Here is a 19,778-nt window from a genome sequence, read left to right as displayed (position 1 = left end):
TTACTTACTCCTGTTATTAAAATGTTCCTTACTTATGACAATCCCGTTTCTCTTCTCTGCACCTTTTTGGGTGGTATTACTTGTTATCCAAGGTGAGGAAAATGAATCCATACACAGAATTCAAGATTCAAATGCATCATGGATTTACATAGTAGCATAATAGTGTTTTCTGGGGCTTTTTTCTTAATAATTCTTAATGGTTATTTTTCCTTTTCTTAGTACTGGGCTGATCTTTTCATCGAACTGTCAGTTCTCAGTTCAAAGTCATTCATTGTATATTTAAAGTTAATATTTTTCCCAATTTGAATCATTCATCTACATTGAATTTTATATGCCATTTCATCTCTAATTTTTATTAGAAATGGCTCTGATTTTTATTACCCTTAGGATCATCAGCAAACTTTATCTACTCTTCATTAACTTTTTCAGATCATTTGTGAATTTGATCAACAACCTATTCCAGCACAAGTCTCCTTAGGCCTCTGCTGGTGATCTCTGTCCTCTGTGAAAGATAGTATTTTATTCCCATCCTTTTTTTCTGTCAATTGCTTACCCATAGGAATACTTTTTATCTTGTTCTGTGTTTTGATAGTTTCTTTAATGGTCTTTTTGAATGCCATTTGGAAACCCACTCTATCTTTCTTGTCTAAGTGTTACCTGGAGCCTTCAAAAAAAATTCCAGTATGTTTGTGAGATATGACTTCCCTTTAAGGAATTCACGTTGACTCTTCCCAAATACGTTATATTTGCTCATATGTCCAGTGACTCTATTCTTTAAAATACTTTCTCTCCATATAAATGTGAGGCTTCCTCTTTGGAAGCTCCCTGGACCTTCCCTTGAGCTCTTCATAAGCGTTAATATTACATTACCTGCTTTTCAGATCTCTAGAACCAAAGAGTTTTAATCACGAAGTTGCACACTGCAGTTTGGCAATTTCAACCTGTTTTTAGGTTTTGGATGAATGCCATATGGTCTTGCAATTTTTTGCTGTTTACAACTTCTGTTTTTCTATAACTTCTAGGGATCCTTCAATTTTAGATATTTCATCTGATGAGCTCCTTCTATGAAACAGGACTGTGGCTTAAAAACTGCATTTAGCTTTTCTTCCATGCTTTGTTTCCTTGAGCAATCCTTTATAGCTTTATCACAATTGTAGTCCTATAACTAGTATCTATTGATAAGAAGTTCTGTAGACACTCAGATATCTGCAAAAGGTCGAAGAGATTTGAGATTAAAGTTAAAGAAAAATTGAGGTCTATACAAATTATTATCAAAGAACATACAGAATTATTTTTTACTTTTATAACCATTGAAAGAAAAATATTTTGTTTGCCTGAGCCAATTATACCACTGACCTAAGAAAGTTATCTGTTAATAACCTTTTTTCTTCTGTCACCGTGAAGAACACAGTTAAATAGCTTGTGCTCTCTCAAGGAGATTCAGAATAATACCCTAACAATTTCATGCTCTGAAATGGAGTCAGAATATTTAGAACATAATAAAAATTACATAGCTGAGAAGAAAAAAATCTTCACTTTTTTTTATAATGGCTATTATTGAGATCAAGTGTAAAAAGACTAATTATACTGAGAACAGAAGAATTACTACTAAAGCTATAAATCCTTGGTAAGCAAGATTAATCCCCTGTTTGGATGGTAGTATTTATAACATTGTTGAGGCACAATGTCGCCGTATATTTTCTGCTGGTCTGAATAGGGTAATTCGTTCCCTGACTTCTGTAAGAATAGAGTCTGTGCATAGTGACAGCCTTTGTTTGTCAAGAGCAAAGAGCTTATGGTATGTGAACTAATGCCTGTTTCTCCAGCAGTTACTAAGGACTCTAACATGAATTCTCTGGAAACAAAATATCATGAAAATGATCAACTACACATGTTCAATATACCACTTATTTCAGTAACATCTGCAGGAATGTAATAATAGTCTTTTGAAAAAATAAAGTATCAAATAATTGTCTATTTACCTTTTTTGAAACAGAAAAAAATGGATTGTTTCAACATAAAATCTCTTACATTGTGCATTTTATACCAAACTAGGCAAATAAACACGTTGTCATATTTGACAAGGGAGAACAAATAGAAAAGATCTTTCAAACTGAAATAAGACAGAAAAAGCTTTCTTTCGAAAGCAAAGATCATTTTCAAATACAGAACTTCAGAAAACTTTTTCCCATCTTGAAATACAGTTTCTGTGAAGTCATTTAATATATCTTCAACAGTTTTAGTGACAATGATTGATTTTTATATGTCATAGGATATTGCCTTTTTACACATCTTTGTAGCATAATGTCAACATAAATATACAATTGTACATGTTCTCATCCTTCAGTCTACAACATATAAGTAGGCTACACAATTTGTAGTATTTGAATGACTTCAGCAGGGTTCCTTTTAAGCATATTATTCTGCACTGAGTATTGCAATTTCAGGGCCTTGATGAGAAAAATCTAATGTACGGTGTGACCTTTGAGTGTTAATTCCAACTTGGATATTACAGGGTTTGTCATGCAGAAGACTTCTGATGTGTTATAATAATGGTATATTCACTCCTACAGTTCTTACATAGGCATATCTCATGTTTGTTACAGAAGACCTATTTCCACTAAGATAATACATAAATTTGCCAGCTAATGATGACTGGGATCAGGAGAATTAGAAGTAGGAGATATAAAATATAGTTCTGTTAATACTACTGGTTACATTAAAAGATATATAAGGATAGCTACATATTGTGTCTATGCATATATTATACCTCTTTCTTCTACTTTGCAAATGGGATTTGTCTAATTTAGGATATAAATTCTTTTACTTTTTAAAATTGTGTCACGCCTTGCTAACTGAGTGCTCTAAGAGGTGTCCGGTAGTATGAAAAGGTGGTAATTGGCTTCAGTGGGAGTTTTCTCTAAGTGTAAGAGGTAGACAAGTCCAGTGTATAAAACAGCCTTTGCTAGTGTTGAAATTCATCTCCCTTTTGTTTGGAGTTTATGAAAAGAAACTGCAGGATATTCCGTTGTCCAGTCTAAGAAAATAAATTTTTATACATAAGAAAATTGAGAAAAATATTTGATCACAGTATAAAGAGTTTATATAAAAATACTCTTCGTTTAGCTTATACTTTTTTAGGGCAGTTTATGGATTTTGTATCCTATAATTCCATTTTATTTTTGCACTAAAGAGAGTTTATACATTTACCATGTTTACCAGTAAATACGAGATTTTTTCCAGGTAATTTAACTTAAAAATTAGGGGTTGTTTTCCTTCCCAGTTAATACAGTTGTAATTAGCACTTTGCAAAAATGTAAGATTTTTAATATTACAGTTACAATTTTGAGTACCAGAATATAGCATTCTTCTTACTAGGAAATATTTTGGTTTGTGCATTTGGAAAATGACTACTGTCTCTTGAATCATCATATAAGTGGGAATGGCATAGTATTTGATACACTATATATATGTCCAAATCAAAGGCCTTATTTATTTCTTATTCACTGGGTGTTTGAGTTGGAGTTTCATGTTTCTGTTGTTGATTTTTAATATGACTAGTTCCTAGAATTAGGTAACAGGTCTAAAAAGCAATATTTTAATACAGTGTTATCAAAGAATTTATTTTAATTTCCTGTCACAGCTACTAACCTCAACTTTTATGGCAGTTCCTGGGTTTTTTGGTAGTACTAGAATGAACTCTGTTTTCTCCTGGGAGACCAGGCTTCTTCTTCACTGAGCTAATTCTGAGCCTGAGCTTGTCATCTCCATCCTCACTCTGCTTCTCTGATTTGTCTAGATTGTAAGTCATTCAGGGCCTTCCAAGTAGTAATGAGTCTAGAAGAATGGGCGTCCCTCCCTACCTTACTGTGGCCCTTACTGAAATGCCAGTACTGACGTAAAACTGCCAGTAACCGTTTATTCATCTTTCACTTGGTGTTGCCCTTCAAGGTTTCCTTTTAGTTTTCAGTAATATGTGTTATTGTGTTCAGAGTATTAGATACAAAAATCCCTTTCTCTACAAAGAACATTTTAGTAAGAATATTTTTAAAGAATCTGATTGATTGAAAAAAAGGAGAGCAAAAAGAAATAGCGTGGCCAGCAGGACTAGGGAAGTGATCATCCCCCTGTACTTGGCACTGGTGAGGCCGCACCTCAAATACTGCATTCAGTTTTGGGCCCCTCACTACAAGAAAGGCATTGAGGTGCTGGAGCGCATCCAAAGAAGAGCAACGAAGCTGGTGAAGGGTCTAGAGAGCAAGTCTTATGAGGAGGGGCTGAGGGAACTGGGATTGTTTAGTCTGGAGAAAAGGAGCTTCAGGGGAGACCTTATTGCTCTCTACAACTACCTGAAAGGAGGTTGTAGTGAGGTGGGTGTTGGTCTCTTCTCCCAACTAACAAGCGATAGGACGAGAGGAAATGGCCTCAAGTTGCGCCAGGGGAGGTTTAGATTGGATATTAGGAAAAATTTCTTCACCAAAGGGGTTGTCAAGCATTGGAACAGTCTGCCCAGGGAAGTGGTTGAGTCACCATCCCTGGAGGTATTTAAAAGGCGTGTAGATGTGCTTAGGAACTTGGTGGTGGTGGTCACCATTTGCTTTAGTGGTGGACTTGATAGTGCTGGGTTAACGGTTGGATTCAGTGACCTTAAAGGTCTTTTCCAACCTAAATGATTCTATGATTCTATGATTCTATGATGAAACTGAGATCAAAAAATTGAAGAGAAGAAGGGAAATTAATTTACATTTATAATGCCATGTACAGTTCTCAAATGTGCCCTGCTTTTTTTTTTTTCTTTAGTTTTACACTTCTAGGAATGCTGGTTATATTCCTTTGAAGAAGGAAGGTTGTAGTTAGACAGAAGGAGATCCTCCCAAGGCTTTTTAGATCACAGCTTTTTATATGGGTAAAGATGCAATTTGGCCATTTACCATACACTGTTAAGGATACATTGATTTTCTAACAACTTCAAATACTAAAATAGGAATGATGGGACAGAGGATAATTAGGAACAAAATGAAAGGCAATAATTTAGTCCTGTCTATTATAGCTTTTTTTATCTGACCATCAATATGTCAGGAGCTACCCAAGCAAGGACATGATTCCTATGGTTATAGGTATTGCTGTTTGAATTAAATAACTGAAGAGCAGATCTTAGTGCCAGCCTTGCAGATTCAGCCATGTACAGGTTTTAGGTGCCATGTCATGTTACCCTTATCTACTTGTCTTTGGCGAGAATCCCAAAGCATTGTTGGCCAACAGGTGTATGATTAATACAGAGATTTTTCAATGTGCTTGGCAGTCCTTGCACAATTACCTCACACTGACAGCTGTGTCTGATCGTCAGTCAGTTGTGCTTTTTCTGTACAATTGGCACTCCTTTTATTTTTCCCTTGAGTATTCTCTAGCTGCCCAGGAGTGGTTCAAAATGGAGCCTTCACAAAGTCTTGCATTTCTTTTATTTTCATCTTTGTTTTTCTTTTTCTTTCATGATCACAGAAAGGGATCATAGACACTCAAGTGCGCTGGATGTGAAGTACAAAAATGCAACTGAAGTTAATTAATAAGTGTCTGAACTCCAGGTTTTTCATGCTTTGAAATTGAGAAAATGAAAAAAAAAATCAATAAAACCTTTGAAAAACAGCTCCACGAATCAGTAGGAATTACCATCATAAATACCTAAGTCATACACTGAAGTAGAGAGGCAAATTGGGGAATTATACTTCATAACTGTAGTGGAATTTGGAAATTGGGGGTCCAGACTGTGAGGATGGACAAAGATGAGACACTAAGACATCAGGAAGGAATCAGCTGAAGTAGATGTTAATATCAAAATAATAGCAAATGGGTAGGAGATGTGACTGCTTTAATGTAATAAAAAAAAAGAAAATATAAAAAGGAAACTGAAGTCCTCTTAGGAGTACTTCTACATTAACTGATTACATTGCTACATGCAATATTTTACATGGGCTGATATTAATCACACTTCATAAATAAATGTAGATGTAGGTGTTTTTATCCAATGCAGTTTTTAAGAGACAAAGATATATTTAAGCATTTAGAATTGACAAGATTATACTGCAATGATAACTCACTGAATGGTATTATTAGGAACTACTGATAATACTTACCCCATTTTGAAATACATGTCAAGTTCTTAATATTAACATTTTAATATTATCATTTCAAATCATTAATACATTTCTGTATTAAAATAAACGGCAAAAAATGATAGATGACATTCAATACAGAAACGGATTTCAGTCTTAATGGTAATTTTTAAAGGAAGTTTAAGATATCTGTCACTAAAAACTACTGTGTGAATGGTTTCATACAGCACTAGCTGTGGGCGTACTATCAGCATAACTACTAAATTAGAATAAGCTCTCTTCCTCTTGAAGTTATGTTCTCATGCTGAAAAATTCAAGAGACTGATGTTTCACAACATTTCAATAATAAATTGCCTAAGTAAAGATAAAGTTTAGGAATGAAATAAGCAATGCTTGTTTTTCTAAGAAGAACACGATTTCTTAAACAAAATACAGTGAGTGGAGTGGGCACTTCAGCCTGTGCACTAAAAGGATATTTCTGCCTTCTCTTTGCCACATGCTATTTACAATCTGATGAACTTCATTACTAGAAAATAAATTTATTCTATTGTCGTTATGTATATACTACAAAATCTTAAAATCTGAAACATAGAATAGAAAGATAAAGTGCATTTAAAGAAAATCAGAATCCTCTATTTTATAGTACTTTGCCATTTTTCATAATTTGTATTACTTCTTTGTTTTTAAAGAGCAGATGAAGAATTTCAAAACAGACATTATAATCATCTATACCCTACCACAAAAGTGAAATAAAACCCCAATGATTTTTTTTTTTCATGAATTATCCATTAACCGTTGGGATAGGCATTGTTTCATGACAAAATTTGGATTGCTTCTGCCAGGATGAGTTTAACAAATAGTATTCAATACATTATCTCAATAAAACTATCTCTTCCAGAAGGTAAAGCAGAAAACATAACAAATTAGTTGTTATATTGGGAACTGCAGTTCAGAACGGATGGGAATTGCAAGAAAGTAAAAAGATGAGAAGCGTAAATGCAAATATGTTTTCATGAAATGTTAGCAAAGGAAGATAAACAAGAAACTGCAAGACCACAGGGAACCCTAGTTAAGCTTATTTGTCTAGTAACAATGAAACTTGTTGGTCCTGTTTTTTCATAGAAACTATATAGTGCCGTAAAGCTGTGCGAAGTAAATTTTAAATGTTAACACACTAGAAATTGTAGTATCTTGCTTAGAGATGAAGAACTATGGAAGGCCTAATATTAAAGATAGTGGAGAAGCTTGTCTCATTCTCTTGAACTTCCTTGGAAACCTCTGTGCACATACAGAAGGATTAGCTAGTAAAATCCTTTCATCTTACTTCTACTGCCAGATATTTTTTCTATAACTACCAAAAAAGGAAGCATAAATGGAAAACATTCAGAGTTCTATATTTTGGAAATCCTGTTTCCTAGCTACACTAAACTGTTTTTTTAGTTAAACAACTCATTTAAAAAATTTCTTTGAAACACTGCTGAGCCAGTAAGAGTCTTAATGGATCTGTGAGTAGGATGGTAACAACAATAAAGCTCACCTCAAGCTTTTCTCTGTATCCAGACAGAATTAAATCATGATGAGGGAAGTTGTAGTTGATCTAATTATAAATATATATTTGTTGTGATTTTTACTTTTTTATTACTCAGTATAATGTTTTCAGTGTACCAGATGTCCATATGTATTGCCATTTTTTTCATTTGGAAGTTGAATAAAGACGGAGAAAATCCTCTACAAAGTTCAAAATAGTACAGGTGCTCCAAAAGGTATATGCCACTACTACTGCAGTATTACAAAAATTACGCAAAGTGGAAGTCCAATTCCTCTACAAAACTTAAGAGCAATTTACTGAAGGTCTTACAAAACCGTCTAAATAATTAGAGGACAGGAAATAACATATGACTTCCAGGACTAAGTTAAGAAACAAGAACTTCATTCTGACAAAATATTAAAAAACAATAGTAGTATTGGGTTCCCAGAAGAAGTGGAAAGGTAATCTGACATACTTTATAGAAAATTTAGTCTTGTTCGGTTGATGATAAAGTATGAGACTTTACATTTACTTAAATTTAAAATGTTCTACCAATATAGTCCTGAGGCTTTGTATTCTCCTTTGCTCGACATCGTTGAGTGCAAAATTCTATGAATATTTTTCAGTTGTGGCTAGCATCTGGATGTATTTGCACTTGTTTCCCAAAGTGTTAATCTCCTCCGCAGGATTTGAAGTATGTAATAAACCAAAGACAGCTTCTCCATATAGTATATTCTCTTCAAAACGTATAACATTTCTGCCTGTTAAAGGAGTGTGAGAAATTAGCTGCTGAAGGGTTAGTCGTGAGACATCTATGTGGTCACAGGAAGAGTTAGTAAATCCATTGAAGGATTGCTTAAAGTATGTGAATATTTAAAAGAATTCTTTCACCTATGTTTTAAGATCCATAAAGTTCCTTTGTTTTTCAAAAGAGATGAAAAAATTATAATGGAAAAAGTTGGTGAGAATTTGGAAGGTTCCTATTAAAATCCTTTTCTAGGAGAGGAGATGTTATGGCTACCAGAAAAATGTTCTTTACTATCAAAAAAGAATGGTAAGGACAGGATTAGTTTGTTTAAATATATACAGTTAAACAACTCTTCCATGAAACTATGAATGTTACTAAACTCAGTCAGAGGGAAATAATAGGAATTTGTTCCTTGGCTAATGGCTGGAATTGTTCTTTTCTGTTTTATTCAGCATTATACGTTTCTGTGTAATCTACACTTTGTCTTACCCTGCTGTGTGTAACTGGATGATTTTGATGAGAATGTTTTCTGACTTCTGCCAGATCTATCCAATTTATGGGTACAGTGAACAATAACAGCACGTATCTTCAAGCTACCTTAATCAGCATTTTATCTGTGTAGCTTTCCAAAGAACCATCCTGTTCCACAAAGCTGAACTAGGATACAACTTTTCATGTTGTTCATGATGCTGCTTTAACTCTATCACGTTTCCTATGTTCTCTTCCTCTGTAAGTGATTCACATTAAAATTATAGTTTGGTTTATCGATTGTGTTCTAGAATATAACAGAATTACTATTTTTTTTTGCAATTATTTATTTTGGTGCAATATTTGCAGCAATTTGTTTTATTGAATGTGTGATTTAGTCTTTTTAAGAGGTTAGCTTAGAGGTAAAGTCATAGCTATTTAACTAATAGGTTCTAGGATTATATCCCAGTATAGCTTCAGTTCAGCTTACCAAATGATTACTTAGAATTCCCCATTTTGTTCACTTTTCATGGAAGGAATTCTGTCTGATTGGCTCCTCTATACTGAATTATAACATGATTGCTTCATGCACTGTTGAGCACTTGAGCTGTTTGCTGTGAAATCTTCCAGAGGATACAACATTAAAACGTTGCTTGAATGTTTTTGGAGATTTATACAGTTTAGAACAACTGCTGTGTTGTCAGAAGCACAATATGGTAATTAGTGAGCTATATAATATTAAGTATATCTGAAAATAGTTGCAGGCATTAAAAGAATTTCCAGGTTTTTAAAATGTAGCTGATAAATATATAAACTTTATAGCAATATATTCATCCTACATTTTTTTTTTTAATCAGCAGTGTGCTTGAGAGTGGACTGGATATGGAAAAATAAATAGAACTCAAGGCAATATTGTAGATATGTGGTCAACTTTGGCTATACACAAAAAATTCTAAGTTAGAGCATTAGTTTCTCTCTCTTTTTCTCCTACTTTACAGTTTCAATAATTTAAATGAAGATGGTGCTTTGCCTGATTATCTTTTTCAAAGGTGTCATAAATTTTTCAGAATTATGCATGAGTACAGTGCACTAATATTGAGATTGTAGCTCAGCGGGTAGCAACTTTAACTTGCATGGATGATTAGTTTGCCTAGAGGACAGGGTATAAGTTAGAAGGGATTACCTGAAAAGATCAATGATTTCATCTTTCTAACTCAGTTTGCAAATTTTTATTTTGAAATATTTTAACATATGTATTAGAAAGACTTATTAGTGTGAATCATACAATAGGAACCATGGCAGTCATTGTTTCCTTTGCAAAAAATATATTTAATAAGTTCTTATTACCATCCCTGCAGTAGAAATACTCAGTTTTATTCCACGTACTCAGTAATTAGACTTGAGGTTAATTAATGTTTTATAGCTTGTCATGAGGCACTTAGTTACAAATTCTTAGTACATTTCTAGTGCTGAAACCAGTTGCAATCTGTTTTGTCAAATTTCATCTTTATATCTAAAGGAATTTTCTTTCTCCTTCTGCTAATTATCCAGAATTAAAATCCTATTCTTAAACCGTGGTCCTCAAACCAGTATTCATCCCCTAAGAGCCTCTGATATTTCTCAGGGCTAAAAAGAGAGCAAAATATGAGGTTGCCTGCAGAAGATTACCTGCTTGCTGTTACTCTCTAGAGATCAGCAAAGACTGGGGACTACTGCTAGAAAACCGAGGGCTTTCGCTGTGGGGAGGAGGGTTGTATCCTTTATAGTTTCCTATTTCCCTTTTTCTTTGCTTAACTTTCATGAAATGAATTCTGCTTACATGTATGTATCTCAAACTGTTGGTAAATTTGAAGAGTCGTATTTCTGCTGTCCTTTTTTTAACCCCGTTACATGATTTATCTTTAAATATGCCCAAGTCATCTTTCTATGCTAAAAAGCCAGGATCCTAGCCAATTTTTTTTTTTTTTTAAAGAAAGTAGTAATTCTTATTCAGCATTCTAAAAAATCAGCTGACAAATGTGCTAATGAAAATACAAAACATTGTAGAGTTTGTCTACATTTAAAACTGGGTATTATGAACATCTATAAAGTGATCCCTGTACTTTAGTTTTCCCACATTTGCATTAGCGTTAAACATGAAGAATTGTGTTGTTATTCAAAGTATAAATGATACTGAAACAAACTGAGCACAGATTGTGATGCAAATGCTTCTCAGTGTTTTGAAGAAACAGCAAGAGCCTTTGCAGCTGCTCTTTTCTGGAAAACAAACATTCTGCCTCGCAGCAAAGCGTGGGCCTTCAGAACTGAAATAAACAAATACACATTGTTCTGTGTGATGTTTAAAAGATGTTTATGATAGAAGAAGAACCCAATGAGAAGTGATACTGAAGTCCTGCTACATTGAACGACTGCCCGGCTTACATCTTGTGACTCACGGCATGGCATGGGGTGCCATGAGTATTTGCAAACTCTTCTCTTGTTCCCTGGAACTTTTTTTCAGTGGATTTCCATAAAAGACACTCACTTGAAAGCATTTTGGAAAATGTGAAATTATCAGAAATTCAGCATAAACCAAAAACATCTGTTATGGGGAAAACATGTTTTTTATAACACTAGCATGGTTTTTGGTACTGGACTAGTAGAGTTAAGTGTTTCTGCTACCATTAACTACTGTTCATCTTGCTCAATACATTGTGCATTCTGTAAGTAAGAGAAAAATAGCCCATGAAAGCTGTCCCTATTTTTTTTCTCCATTTTGCAGAATGCCCAGAGGAAGTGTGGGGATTTCCCATGTGTCAGTACTTGAAGGACAAGGGCTGGTGCTGTGGTCGCAATGCTAGAATGTCAGCATGCTTGGTATGATTCCCCTTCTTTTCTTTTTCCTACTGAGAGCTTTATCCAGATGTTTTAGGATTCATTGGTTTTGGCTTCTAAATCCTAGAGCCATGACTTTAATCCAAGACTCTACAGAATAACATCATTAATGTTGTAAGCATGATGAATTATATCTAAAAAAAATAGTATTGACCTTCCAGCTTTATATATTTTATACTTGCTGAAGGCATGAAAAAATGAGTATTGACAGAAATGTATTTTAAGAGCGGACAGAAAGGCCAAGCCTTTGTTGAAACCTAAACAAGGTAACCCCTCAGGGTAATAGTTCCTGGCCAAGGACTTAGGGGGGAACAAGGTAATTGTAGAAGGATTGCAATCAGTAACTCCCCCAACGCCTTCATGATTCATAATATTGAATGTTCTGACTGTTTAAGACCTAAACAAACCTGCCTATTCCAAAAACTAGAAGAGCTCTAAAATCCATGTGGCTTAAGAGACTGGAAACATCTTTTTAACATTGCATCAAGAGATGAAGTGCTTTTAAAGACCTAACCTCATCAAGACAGGATGATGAACTATTGTCTAATTTGGAAAAATAGATACATACTGAAAATTTCAACCACTATTTCAGTTAGAAGACTACTATTCCTTTCCTCTATTAATTTTTAATTTCTGGTATCAAGATGAATCACATCAGGTTCTGGCTAGCCTCTGCTGCTAGCTCTGTACCTCCGTTATGGGGAACAGTGTAGACTAAAGACTCAGTGTAAGCTAACATATCAAGGTTATGTAAACTTGAACTAACATGATAAATAAATGCTATCAGGAGAAGGTATAGGAGGACAGTTGTTTAGTATTCGTAAGGTTTAAATGTGTTACCCTTGGCAAGGTACAAGAAAAAAATTGTTCCTTTTAGAGATGTTGCTGTAAAACTTACCACAAAAAGTGCTTTCTAAAAGGGATTTGCCTTTTCTCTTTTTCTTGTCAGTGTCATACAATGCCAATTCTTCCTTAGCTGACACATTAGCTATTTCCTTTCCCATTCCATTTCTTTTGGAAAGGAAAAGTTTGGGCTGTTTTTCAACAATGGTAGGAAGATAAAGTTTGTAAGCAAATGACACCCAAGAGACAGTACTGATCGTGCCATATATATCTATTTTAGATTTCACAGAAACCACAGAAATTTGGCAGTTAAAAACTTTTTTTGTTTAAACATTCACGAAAGGCAGAGTTCTCCTGTGTCACTAGATATTTCTACTGTTGTTATGTTTGTAATTCTCTTTATGCATTTTTCATGACTAGGATTTTCCTTGCCTTCTCAGAGGTACAAGGGAGACAGCGCAGTGCAGCTAGGCACCCATCTTCCTAGGGGGAATGGCTGGCTAGGGAAAGCTGAGTCTGCTGAGCAATGACAATCAGCATTATTACTGATGTTCATTAGTACATGTCATTCAAATTGGTTAAAGTGCCAAGGGCCAAAGGTTCTGGACAAGAGTTTCAGTTTCAGACCCTTACAGTACATGTTAGAACCCATATCCGTCTTCTAAGCAGCAGCAGATATATGCTCGTATGAGTGCTATAGCTTATACAGTAAAAGTCAAACCTGAGAGTTGGGCAAAGCCGTGAAACGGAGGAACTGCAACTACTTGGACTGTGTTTGAAGAACAGTCTGAAATACAAGATCAGTTCTAAAACTAGGAGAAGGAGAAGTGGGTGATTCAGAGACAAGCAGTCCTGTTGACTGTAGTGGAGTCTGGGGACCAAAGGTGACGATGACCCATAAGTGGTGAGGCATTTTTGGTTTGCTATCTATATCTAATTTGTTGTAGTGTCGATAGTTTATTGAATATTTATCTTCATTTCTACTACTATCTTTAATATTCAGTTGAAATTTTTGTAGGCACAGTAACTTTTCAACTGTGGAAAAATATTCCACGCTTCTAATTATTTGTCATTCTTTGTCACTATAGATCATAAAAATCAAGTACTCTCACACCTACATCAGGATTTATGGTATGAAGAATCTAGTGAAAGATAATGCACAGCATTTTAAACTGCAGTCCCTCTGAAGTTTTTATTTTATTTAACTTTACATGTGGAAGTTCAATTTATCTGAATACTAGGGACTAAAAGTGTTTAAAGACATTGTACATTGAACTAATATTTACTTTAAAATAGTTGAATATGCAAAGTGAATTATTTGTATTTCAGTAGGAACAGACTCAAGAAAAATGCATTTCTTTTTAGCACTTCCACAAAAAGTAATCCTCTGAAATTCTTTTGCAATACTAAGAAAAACAAACAAATTCTGCATGCATCTATTTCCACACAGTTGGTTATCATTGCTTCTCCTATAAATAAACCAAAATAACAGGAGTGAGCTGATTATGAGTCCCTAAAGGTATTAACACTTTAAAGTGTGCAAGCCCGTGTTATGTCACACCATCAATCTTTTAAAATACCATCTCCTCTGACTTTTATACAATGTGTTTATAAAATGTTCTGATAAAGAATAAACATATCAGCAATTTAATTCCTTCACTCTTAAAGGCTTTGGAGCGAGTTGCAGTTGGCCAAATGGTAAGTAATATTGTTTATTTTAGCCATTCTAAGATAAAATGTGTTTTTCCCGTTTGAATGCTCTTAATCCATGACCTTTTATTGAACTTCTGCATTTCTGGAATCTAAAATACTAGCATACACTATATCAAATCCTGATAGATAGCATGTGTCATCATGAAATCGCATTTTTATTGCTGTGATTGTACTTAGTGAATCTGTTTTCTTTTGACAATTAAGAGTCCAGAAAAAAACCACAGCTTAAAATTTAAGGCATTAAACTGCCCTTCCTAACTTCTTTTGCTATCTTTCAGCTAATACATAAATTCAGTACAAACATCCTTCTGATATCCCTAGTTTGCATCACTCTATCCCAGTGTTTTATCAACTAATGTAAAAATAGAATTTGTTATGACAAAAGCTTGAACCTGTTAGAAACATCATCATTCTCATTTTTAATCCCTGTATATTTTTTCCGTGTGAATACTTTGAATTATTGTTGTGCAAGTTACTTTTTTGGGGATGGTGGACACCAACTGTGCAAATATTTAAAAGGCAAGGCTGAGAGACCTCTTCTTTCCATACGCAAGCCCACTGACCCCAGTAGTCTTTTACTGTAAATGCATTTTGCCGTGAATTTTTAATTGGCAAGCATTAACTATTTTTATGCAAACAGATCTTTCATACACAAATATATGAAGTTTTCAGTGTATTCTGTTTTTATGAGCATAGTACTTTCTGCATGGTTCAGACTGCAATGTATGATGATTCAGCTAGGGAATTACTCCTTTTGTCTTTAAAACAGCTTAGGTAAATTGTTATGTTTATTTTGCGTAGTAGAATTTGGATCATGCGCAGTATGTTTTTCCTCTGTTCTTTTTCCCTCTGCCAACCTTTGAACTTTTACTTCAGAGTTTGGGTTTCTTTTTTTTTTCTTGCATTCATGGTTATGTTAGAATCTGACCCAAAAATGTAATTTTAACTGGATGCAAGAACATTAGTAAATTGTCCTCTTAAACCTGTTATGACTGATTGTAAAGAATAGAAGCCAATAAGTAGTTAAGGAAGCCAATACTTGTTTTGTTACTCTGATCTTAATTTCAGTGCCAATTTTAAGTCCTTGCTGTTGTAAAACTTTTTGCAGCTGCCTACAGAATCATTGTTTTATCGAGCTGTTCTTCAGGTTATTATAGAAGAAATTTATGGTGTCACCAAAAGGTAGGAAGTTCTGAATTCACAGAATACAAACCAAAGATCTGATTCTCTTCCACCTCTATTCTGTAGAGAAAGTATTTCTTAGAAAGCAGCAGGGTGTAAGAATCAGTCTCATCAGACTGTATATACATATTGGTATTAAAATGCAGGATAGGTTTGATCATCCTAAATCCACATCACAAATGTATTGCCCTTCCTTTATCCATAGCTGAAATAGGGCCTCTTTGGTACCGGATACACGGGTAAAACATATCTTCACCAGAGAACCGACAGCAAATTCACTAAAAAGTGAACACAATCCTGGGCTACCCTGTTATGCAGAGGTCCTGACAGCTTTATACTGCAGAATACAAAAAGACATTTCCATTTGTGCTGAGAAAAACTGCTGAAAGCTCAGTGGCCATCACGGCTGTAAAGAGCTACTTACTGCCTGTGCCTGCACTGGCAAGTACTGCGCCCTTGTAGGATGGGATTTGGAGAGCTGGTGCTGAGGACCTGACATCTACACTATACTCTTTTTCTGGAGTTGTAGTTGGATTAGATTTTATCTAATTCTGTGGTATGCATGCCCGTTAGCACTTGGAGCACATCCAGAAGCACACCTTCCAGTTTAATGTAATTTGAAAATAACCCATTTTTTGAGCTCTAATCCTATTCCACAGTGTGAACCAAGGCATGAGAGGTGGGGAAAACCAGAAAATTCACTTCAGAAGTATACTTCTGATCTAAAATAAGTGCTATGCAGATTTCCCCAAATCTTTTGCTAAGTGTAGAGCCAGACAGCTTACCCTTCAGAAGGTCAAACTCCTGGAAGAAGAAATGCTTGTTTATTTTAAAATTAGGTAAAATATCACACATAAAATCATGGCTACTAAATTGTAAAGAAAAGAAAAAGTGTGAGATAGATGACAATATGTTTCATTTGTGTCCTGGTTTCGGCTGGGATAGAGTTAATTTTCTTCTTAGTAGCTGGTACAGTGCTGTGTTTTTGATTTAGGGTGAGAATAATGTTGATAACACTCTGATGTTTTTAGTTGTTGCTAAGTAGTGCTTATCTTAAGTTAAGGATTTTTCAGTTTCCCATGCTCTGCCAGCAAGCAGGTGTGCAAGAAGCTGGGAGGGAGCAGAGCCGCGACAGCTGACCCGAACTAGCCAAAGGGATATTCCATACCATAGAACGTCATGCCCAGTATATAAACAGGGAGGATAGCTGCTCGGGCATCGGTCAGTGGGTGGTGAGCAATTGCATTGTACATCACTTGTCTTTTCTTGGGTTTTATTTCTCTCTCTTTTTTTGTTATATTCGTTTTCATTACTATTATTATTATTATATTTTATTATTATTATTGTTATTATTGTATTATATGTTATTTTACTTTAGTTATTAAACTGTTCTTATCTCAACCCACAAGTTTTACTTCTTTTTTTCGATTCTCCTCCCAGAGGAGGAAAATCAAAATGCCACTGGCAGGGGGGAGGAGTGAGCGAGCGGCTGCGTGGTGCTTTGTTGCCGGCTGGGGTTAAACCACGAGAATTTGTTAAAGCAAGTATAATTTGGAGGAAATAATTAAGATTATACTTTTGAAATAAAAGCAATGGCTACCTTGGAAAGATTCCGCTCCCCCAGTTTTATTGCTAAGCATGATGTTATATGGAGTGGAGTATCCCTGTGGTCCATTCGGGTCAGCTGTCCTGGCTGTGTGCCCCCACACTTCTTGTGAACCCCCAGCCTACTCCCTGGGGGGCAGAGGGAGAAACAGAGAAGGCCTTGATGCTGTGCAATCACTGTTCGGCAACAGCAGAAACATTGGTGTGTTACCAGCACTGTTTTAGTCACAAATCCAAAATACAGCACTACATGGGTTGCTGTGAAGTTAGCTCCATGCCAGCCAGACCCAGACAATATCTTTCCCCCAGTAGCTTGTGATTAGGAGGACAGATGCCCGTCTTCCAAAGAACGATATAACAGCATCGTCATTAGCTGATTTTCAGACTGCATCAGCCCAAATGTTTAAGTGCATCTGAATATTAAATATGGCTACAGAAACTCATTTTTTCTTTAAAAATAAATGTCACTGTTGATTTTCAGCGAGTGGGGATCCCTGCCAGCGAAACAGTGTTAAAACTACCACTGAGTGAAGTCTTTCTGTTGACCTCAGTAGATGTTAATCCTGATCCTTAATTAAGGAGAAAGGTGTTTTACTAAGAATAAAGTGGGGAAAAAGTTTTAAACAAAGATATTTCTATTTAGTATTTCACGGGGGGGGGGGTGGGGGTGAAATGTATTTCCTCTTAAGTAATTGAATACTTACAAACAGCTACTGTAGTTGAAAATGTAACTCCTACACTGCACAGCTGGAAGAGGAATTACGTTAGGACATGGTCAAGAAAGCGAATTCAGACTAACAAAAACTTTGCGTGTTGTTTCTCCAAGATATTTTAAACACAGAGAAGAGAACAAATGTAAGTGGCCTGTTAGGGTTCAGTCTTCCTGTATGTTTTTTTTAAGTTTTCATGCATTATTTTAACACGTTTTCTGAAACAACCCACAGTTTTGGCTGGATTCAAAAGCAGGCCATTGAGTTGTAAACAGGAGAACATTCAGGCATCATTTAGTGAAATAAAAATTGCGAGGATAACAACACAAATTAACAAGTGAAAGTGAAATTTTACTCCAACTTGGCATTTGCTCAGTCCGGTGGTTGATGGTAAATAAATTACAGCAGCATTATAGTAAATTATAGAAGTATAGAAGGAAATAACTGTCAGCAGAAATAAGAATTCTGTCATTCACATAGGGAAATAAAAATATTAGGGGAGAAATTAAAAGAAACCTTCAACTAAATCAGATTTTTAGGTAAAATAATAACTGTACTATAACCATAGTACAATTGTATAGTTGCTGTATCTAGAAATTTCTTCAAGTATTAGCTACCTTGTTTTGTTTTAAGCAGAAGGGGGAAAAAGGAAAATTGTTACTAACTTGGCAGTAGTAGCTGTCCAACTGATTTATTTCTCCTGAATTAAAAAATAAATTAAAAATATGTAAATTTCTGTTGTTGGATGTATAAAAGCCTGCATCTCAATGCTGTATTTGCAGTGATCGACATGTTGGAAAAACTTTCTCCAAATCATCCTCCTTCATAGATTATGTCAGAAAGTCTCTGAAAAAGCTGGAACTGGATGATTCAAAGGTGAGTCACTAAATAGAGACTGCAAGAAATTCTTATATCCATGTAAGTTCTTGAAGTCAGCACGACAATGCAATGTTTAAGCCACTGAGTTGATTTAGTTTGTATATTGCTGTATAAATATAAAGCATTCTCATTTTATTAATATTAATAGAGCAAATCCATACTTACTTTTATGTATTAAAAAAACCATATCAAAGTTGATTTTTTTCGTGTTTTTTGGACATCGACTTCCATGTATAAATTCTTTAAAAGATTTTGTTTTAAAATTACTTTATTCTAATGACTTTATATAAAACCAATCCTTTTTTATACACAGTGCTCATGATCAGAATTTTTTTAAGCCTTTCCAGTATTTCTGAAGTTAATCCTACAAATCTCCTTTGAGGCAAAAAAACGTAATACATACTCTATTTTACACATGCTGTCATTTAGAGGTAAGTATACTTTTCAGATGCCGAGTGAAGCAGGCATGAAGAACTTCTTGTCTGTGCTGATACGATACATCCTGATAAAAGTAACTCTTGCACCCTTTTAAATCTAACTGAAATACTATCCTATACAAACATGTTACTTTTTTGTCTGTTCTTAAGTTTATACTGAAAGTGATCCAAAAAACCATGAATAATGAATCACATACATAGTAAACACTTTGATCCCTTTTTATTTTCATTTTTTCTGCAGCAATATTATCTTGATCCCTTTGGACACCTTTTGAAACGGAAAAATGTAACATTATAGCAAGATAGGCAATTCCATCCATGCAGTATGTTTCTCTTACAATTTAGTTCCCAAAGTACTTCCAATTTATTTTAGCCTTTAGACGGTCTCAGGTAGCCTTTGAAGACCTCAAGGCCCAATACTTTTTTTTCTTTAAATTAATAAGTGTTAAAGATAAACATTAAGATTTTGAAATAACTTTCCTAGACAAAGAATTAAATACAAAATTGAGATTTAAACTTATAACATCTTCCAGAGATTTTTTTATGTTCTTGAATGTCTTGTCTTAGTACTACAACTGCTAAATTGGTCAACAGATGGCAACATAGCATTAGGCATGGAATATGACTGTGTGAAGTTCACAACCACTCTGTGAGAACAAGTTGTGCAATGGAGACACTAGA

General features: G+C 34.8%; 1 protein-coding gene across 1 annotated transcript in view; it reads left to right on the top strand.

Annotated features, from left to right (window-relative positions):
• METTL25 (methyltransferase like 25) overlaps positions 1-19,778 on the top strand; it is a 66,968-nt gene that overhangs the window by 30,770 nt on the left and 16,420 nt on the right. Inside the window, exons 6-9 of the mRNA XM_050915113.1 lie at positions 11,616-11,710; positions 14,240-14,269; positions 15,393-15,466; positions 18,564-18,657. Of these exons, the coding sequence (XP_050771070.1) occupies positions 11,616-11,710; positions 14,240-14,269; positions 15,393-15,466; positions 18,564-18,657 (293 nt within the window). The remainder of the gene's footprint in view (positions 1-11,615; positions 11,711-14,239; positions 14,270-15,392; positions 15,467-18,563; positions 18,658-19,778) is intronic.

Source organism: Gymnogyps californianus, chromosome 1 (assembly GCF_018139145.2).
Source record: "Gymnogyps californianus isolate 813 chromosome 1, ASM1813914v2, whole genome shotgun sequence".
Taxonomy (NCBI): Eukaryota; Metazoa; Chordata; class Aves; order Accipitriformes; family Cathartidae; genus Gymnogyps; species Gymnogyps californianus.
This window is presented reverse-complemented; position numbering and strand designations above follow the sequence as displayed.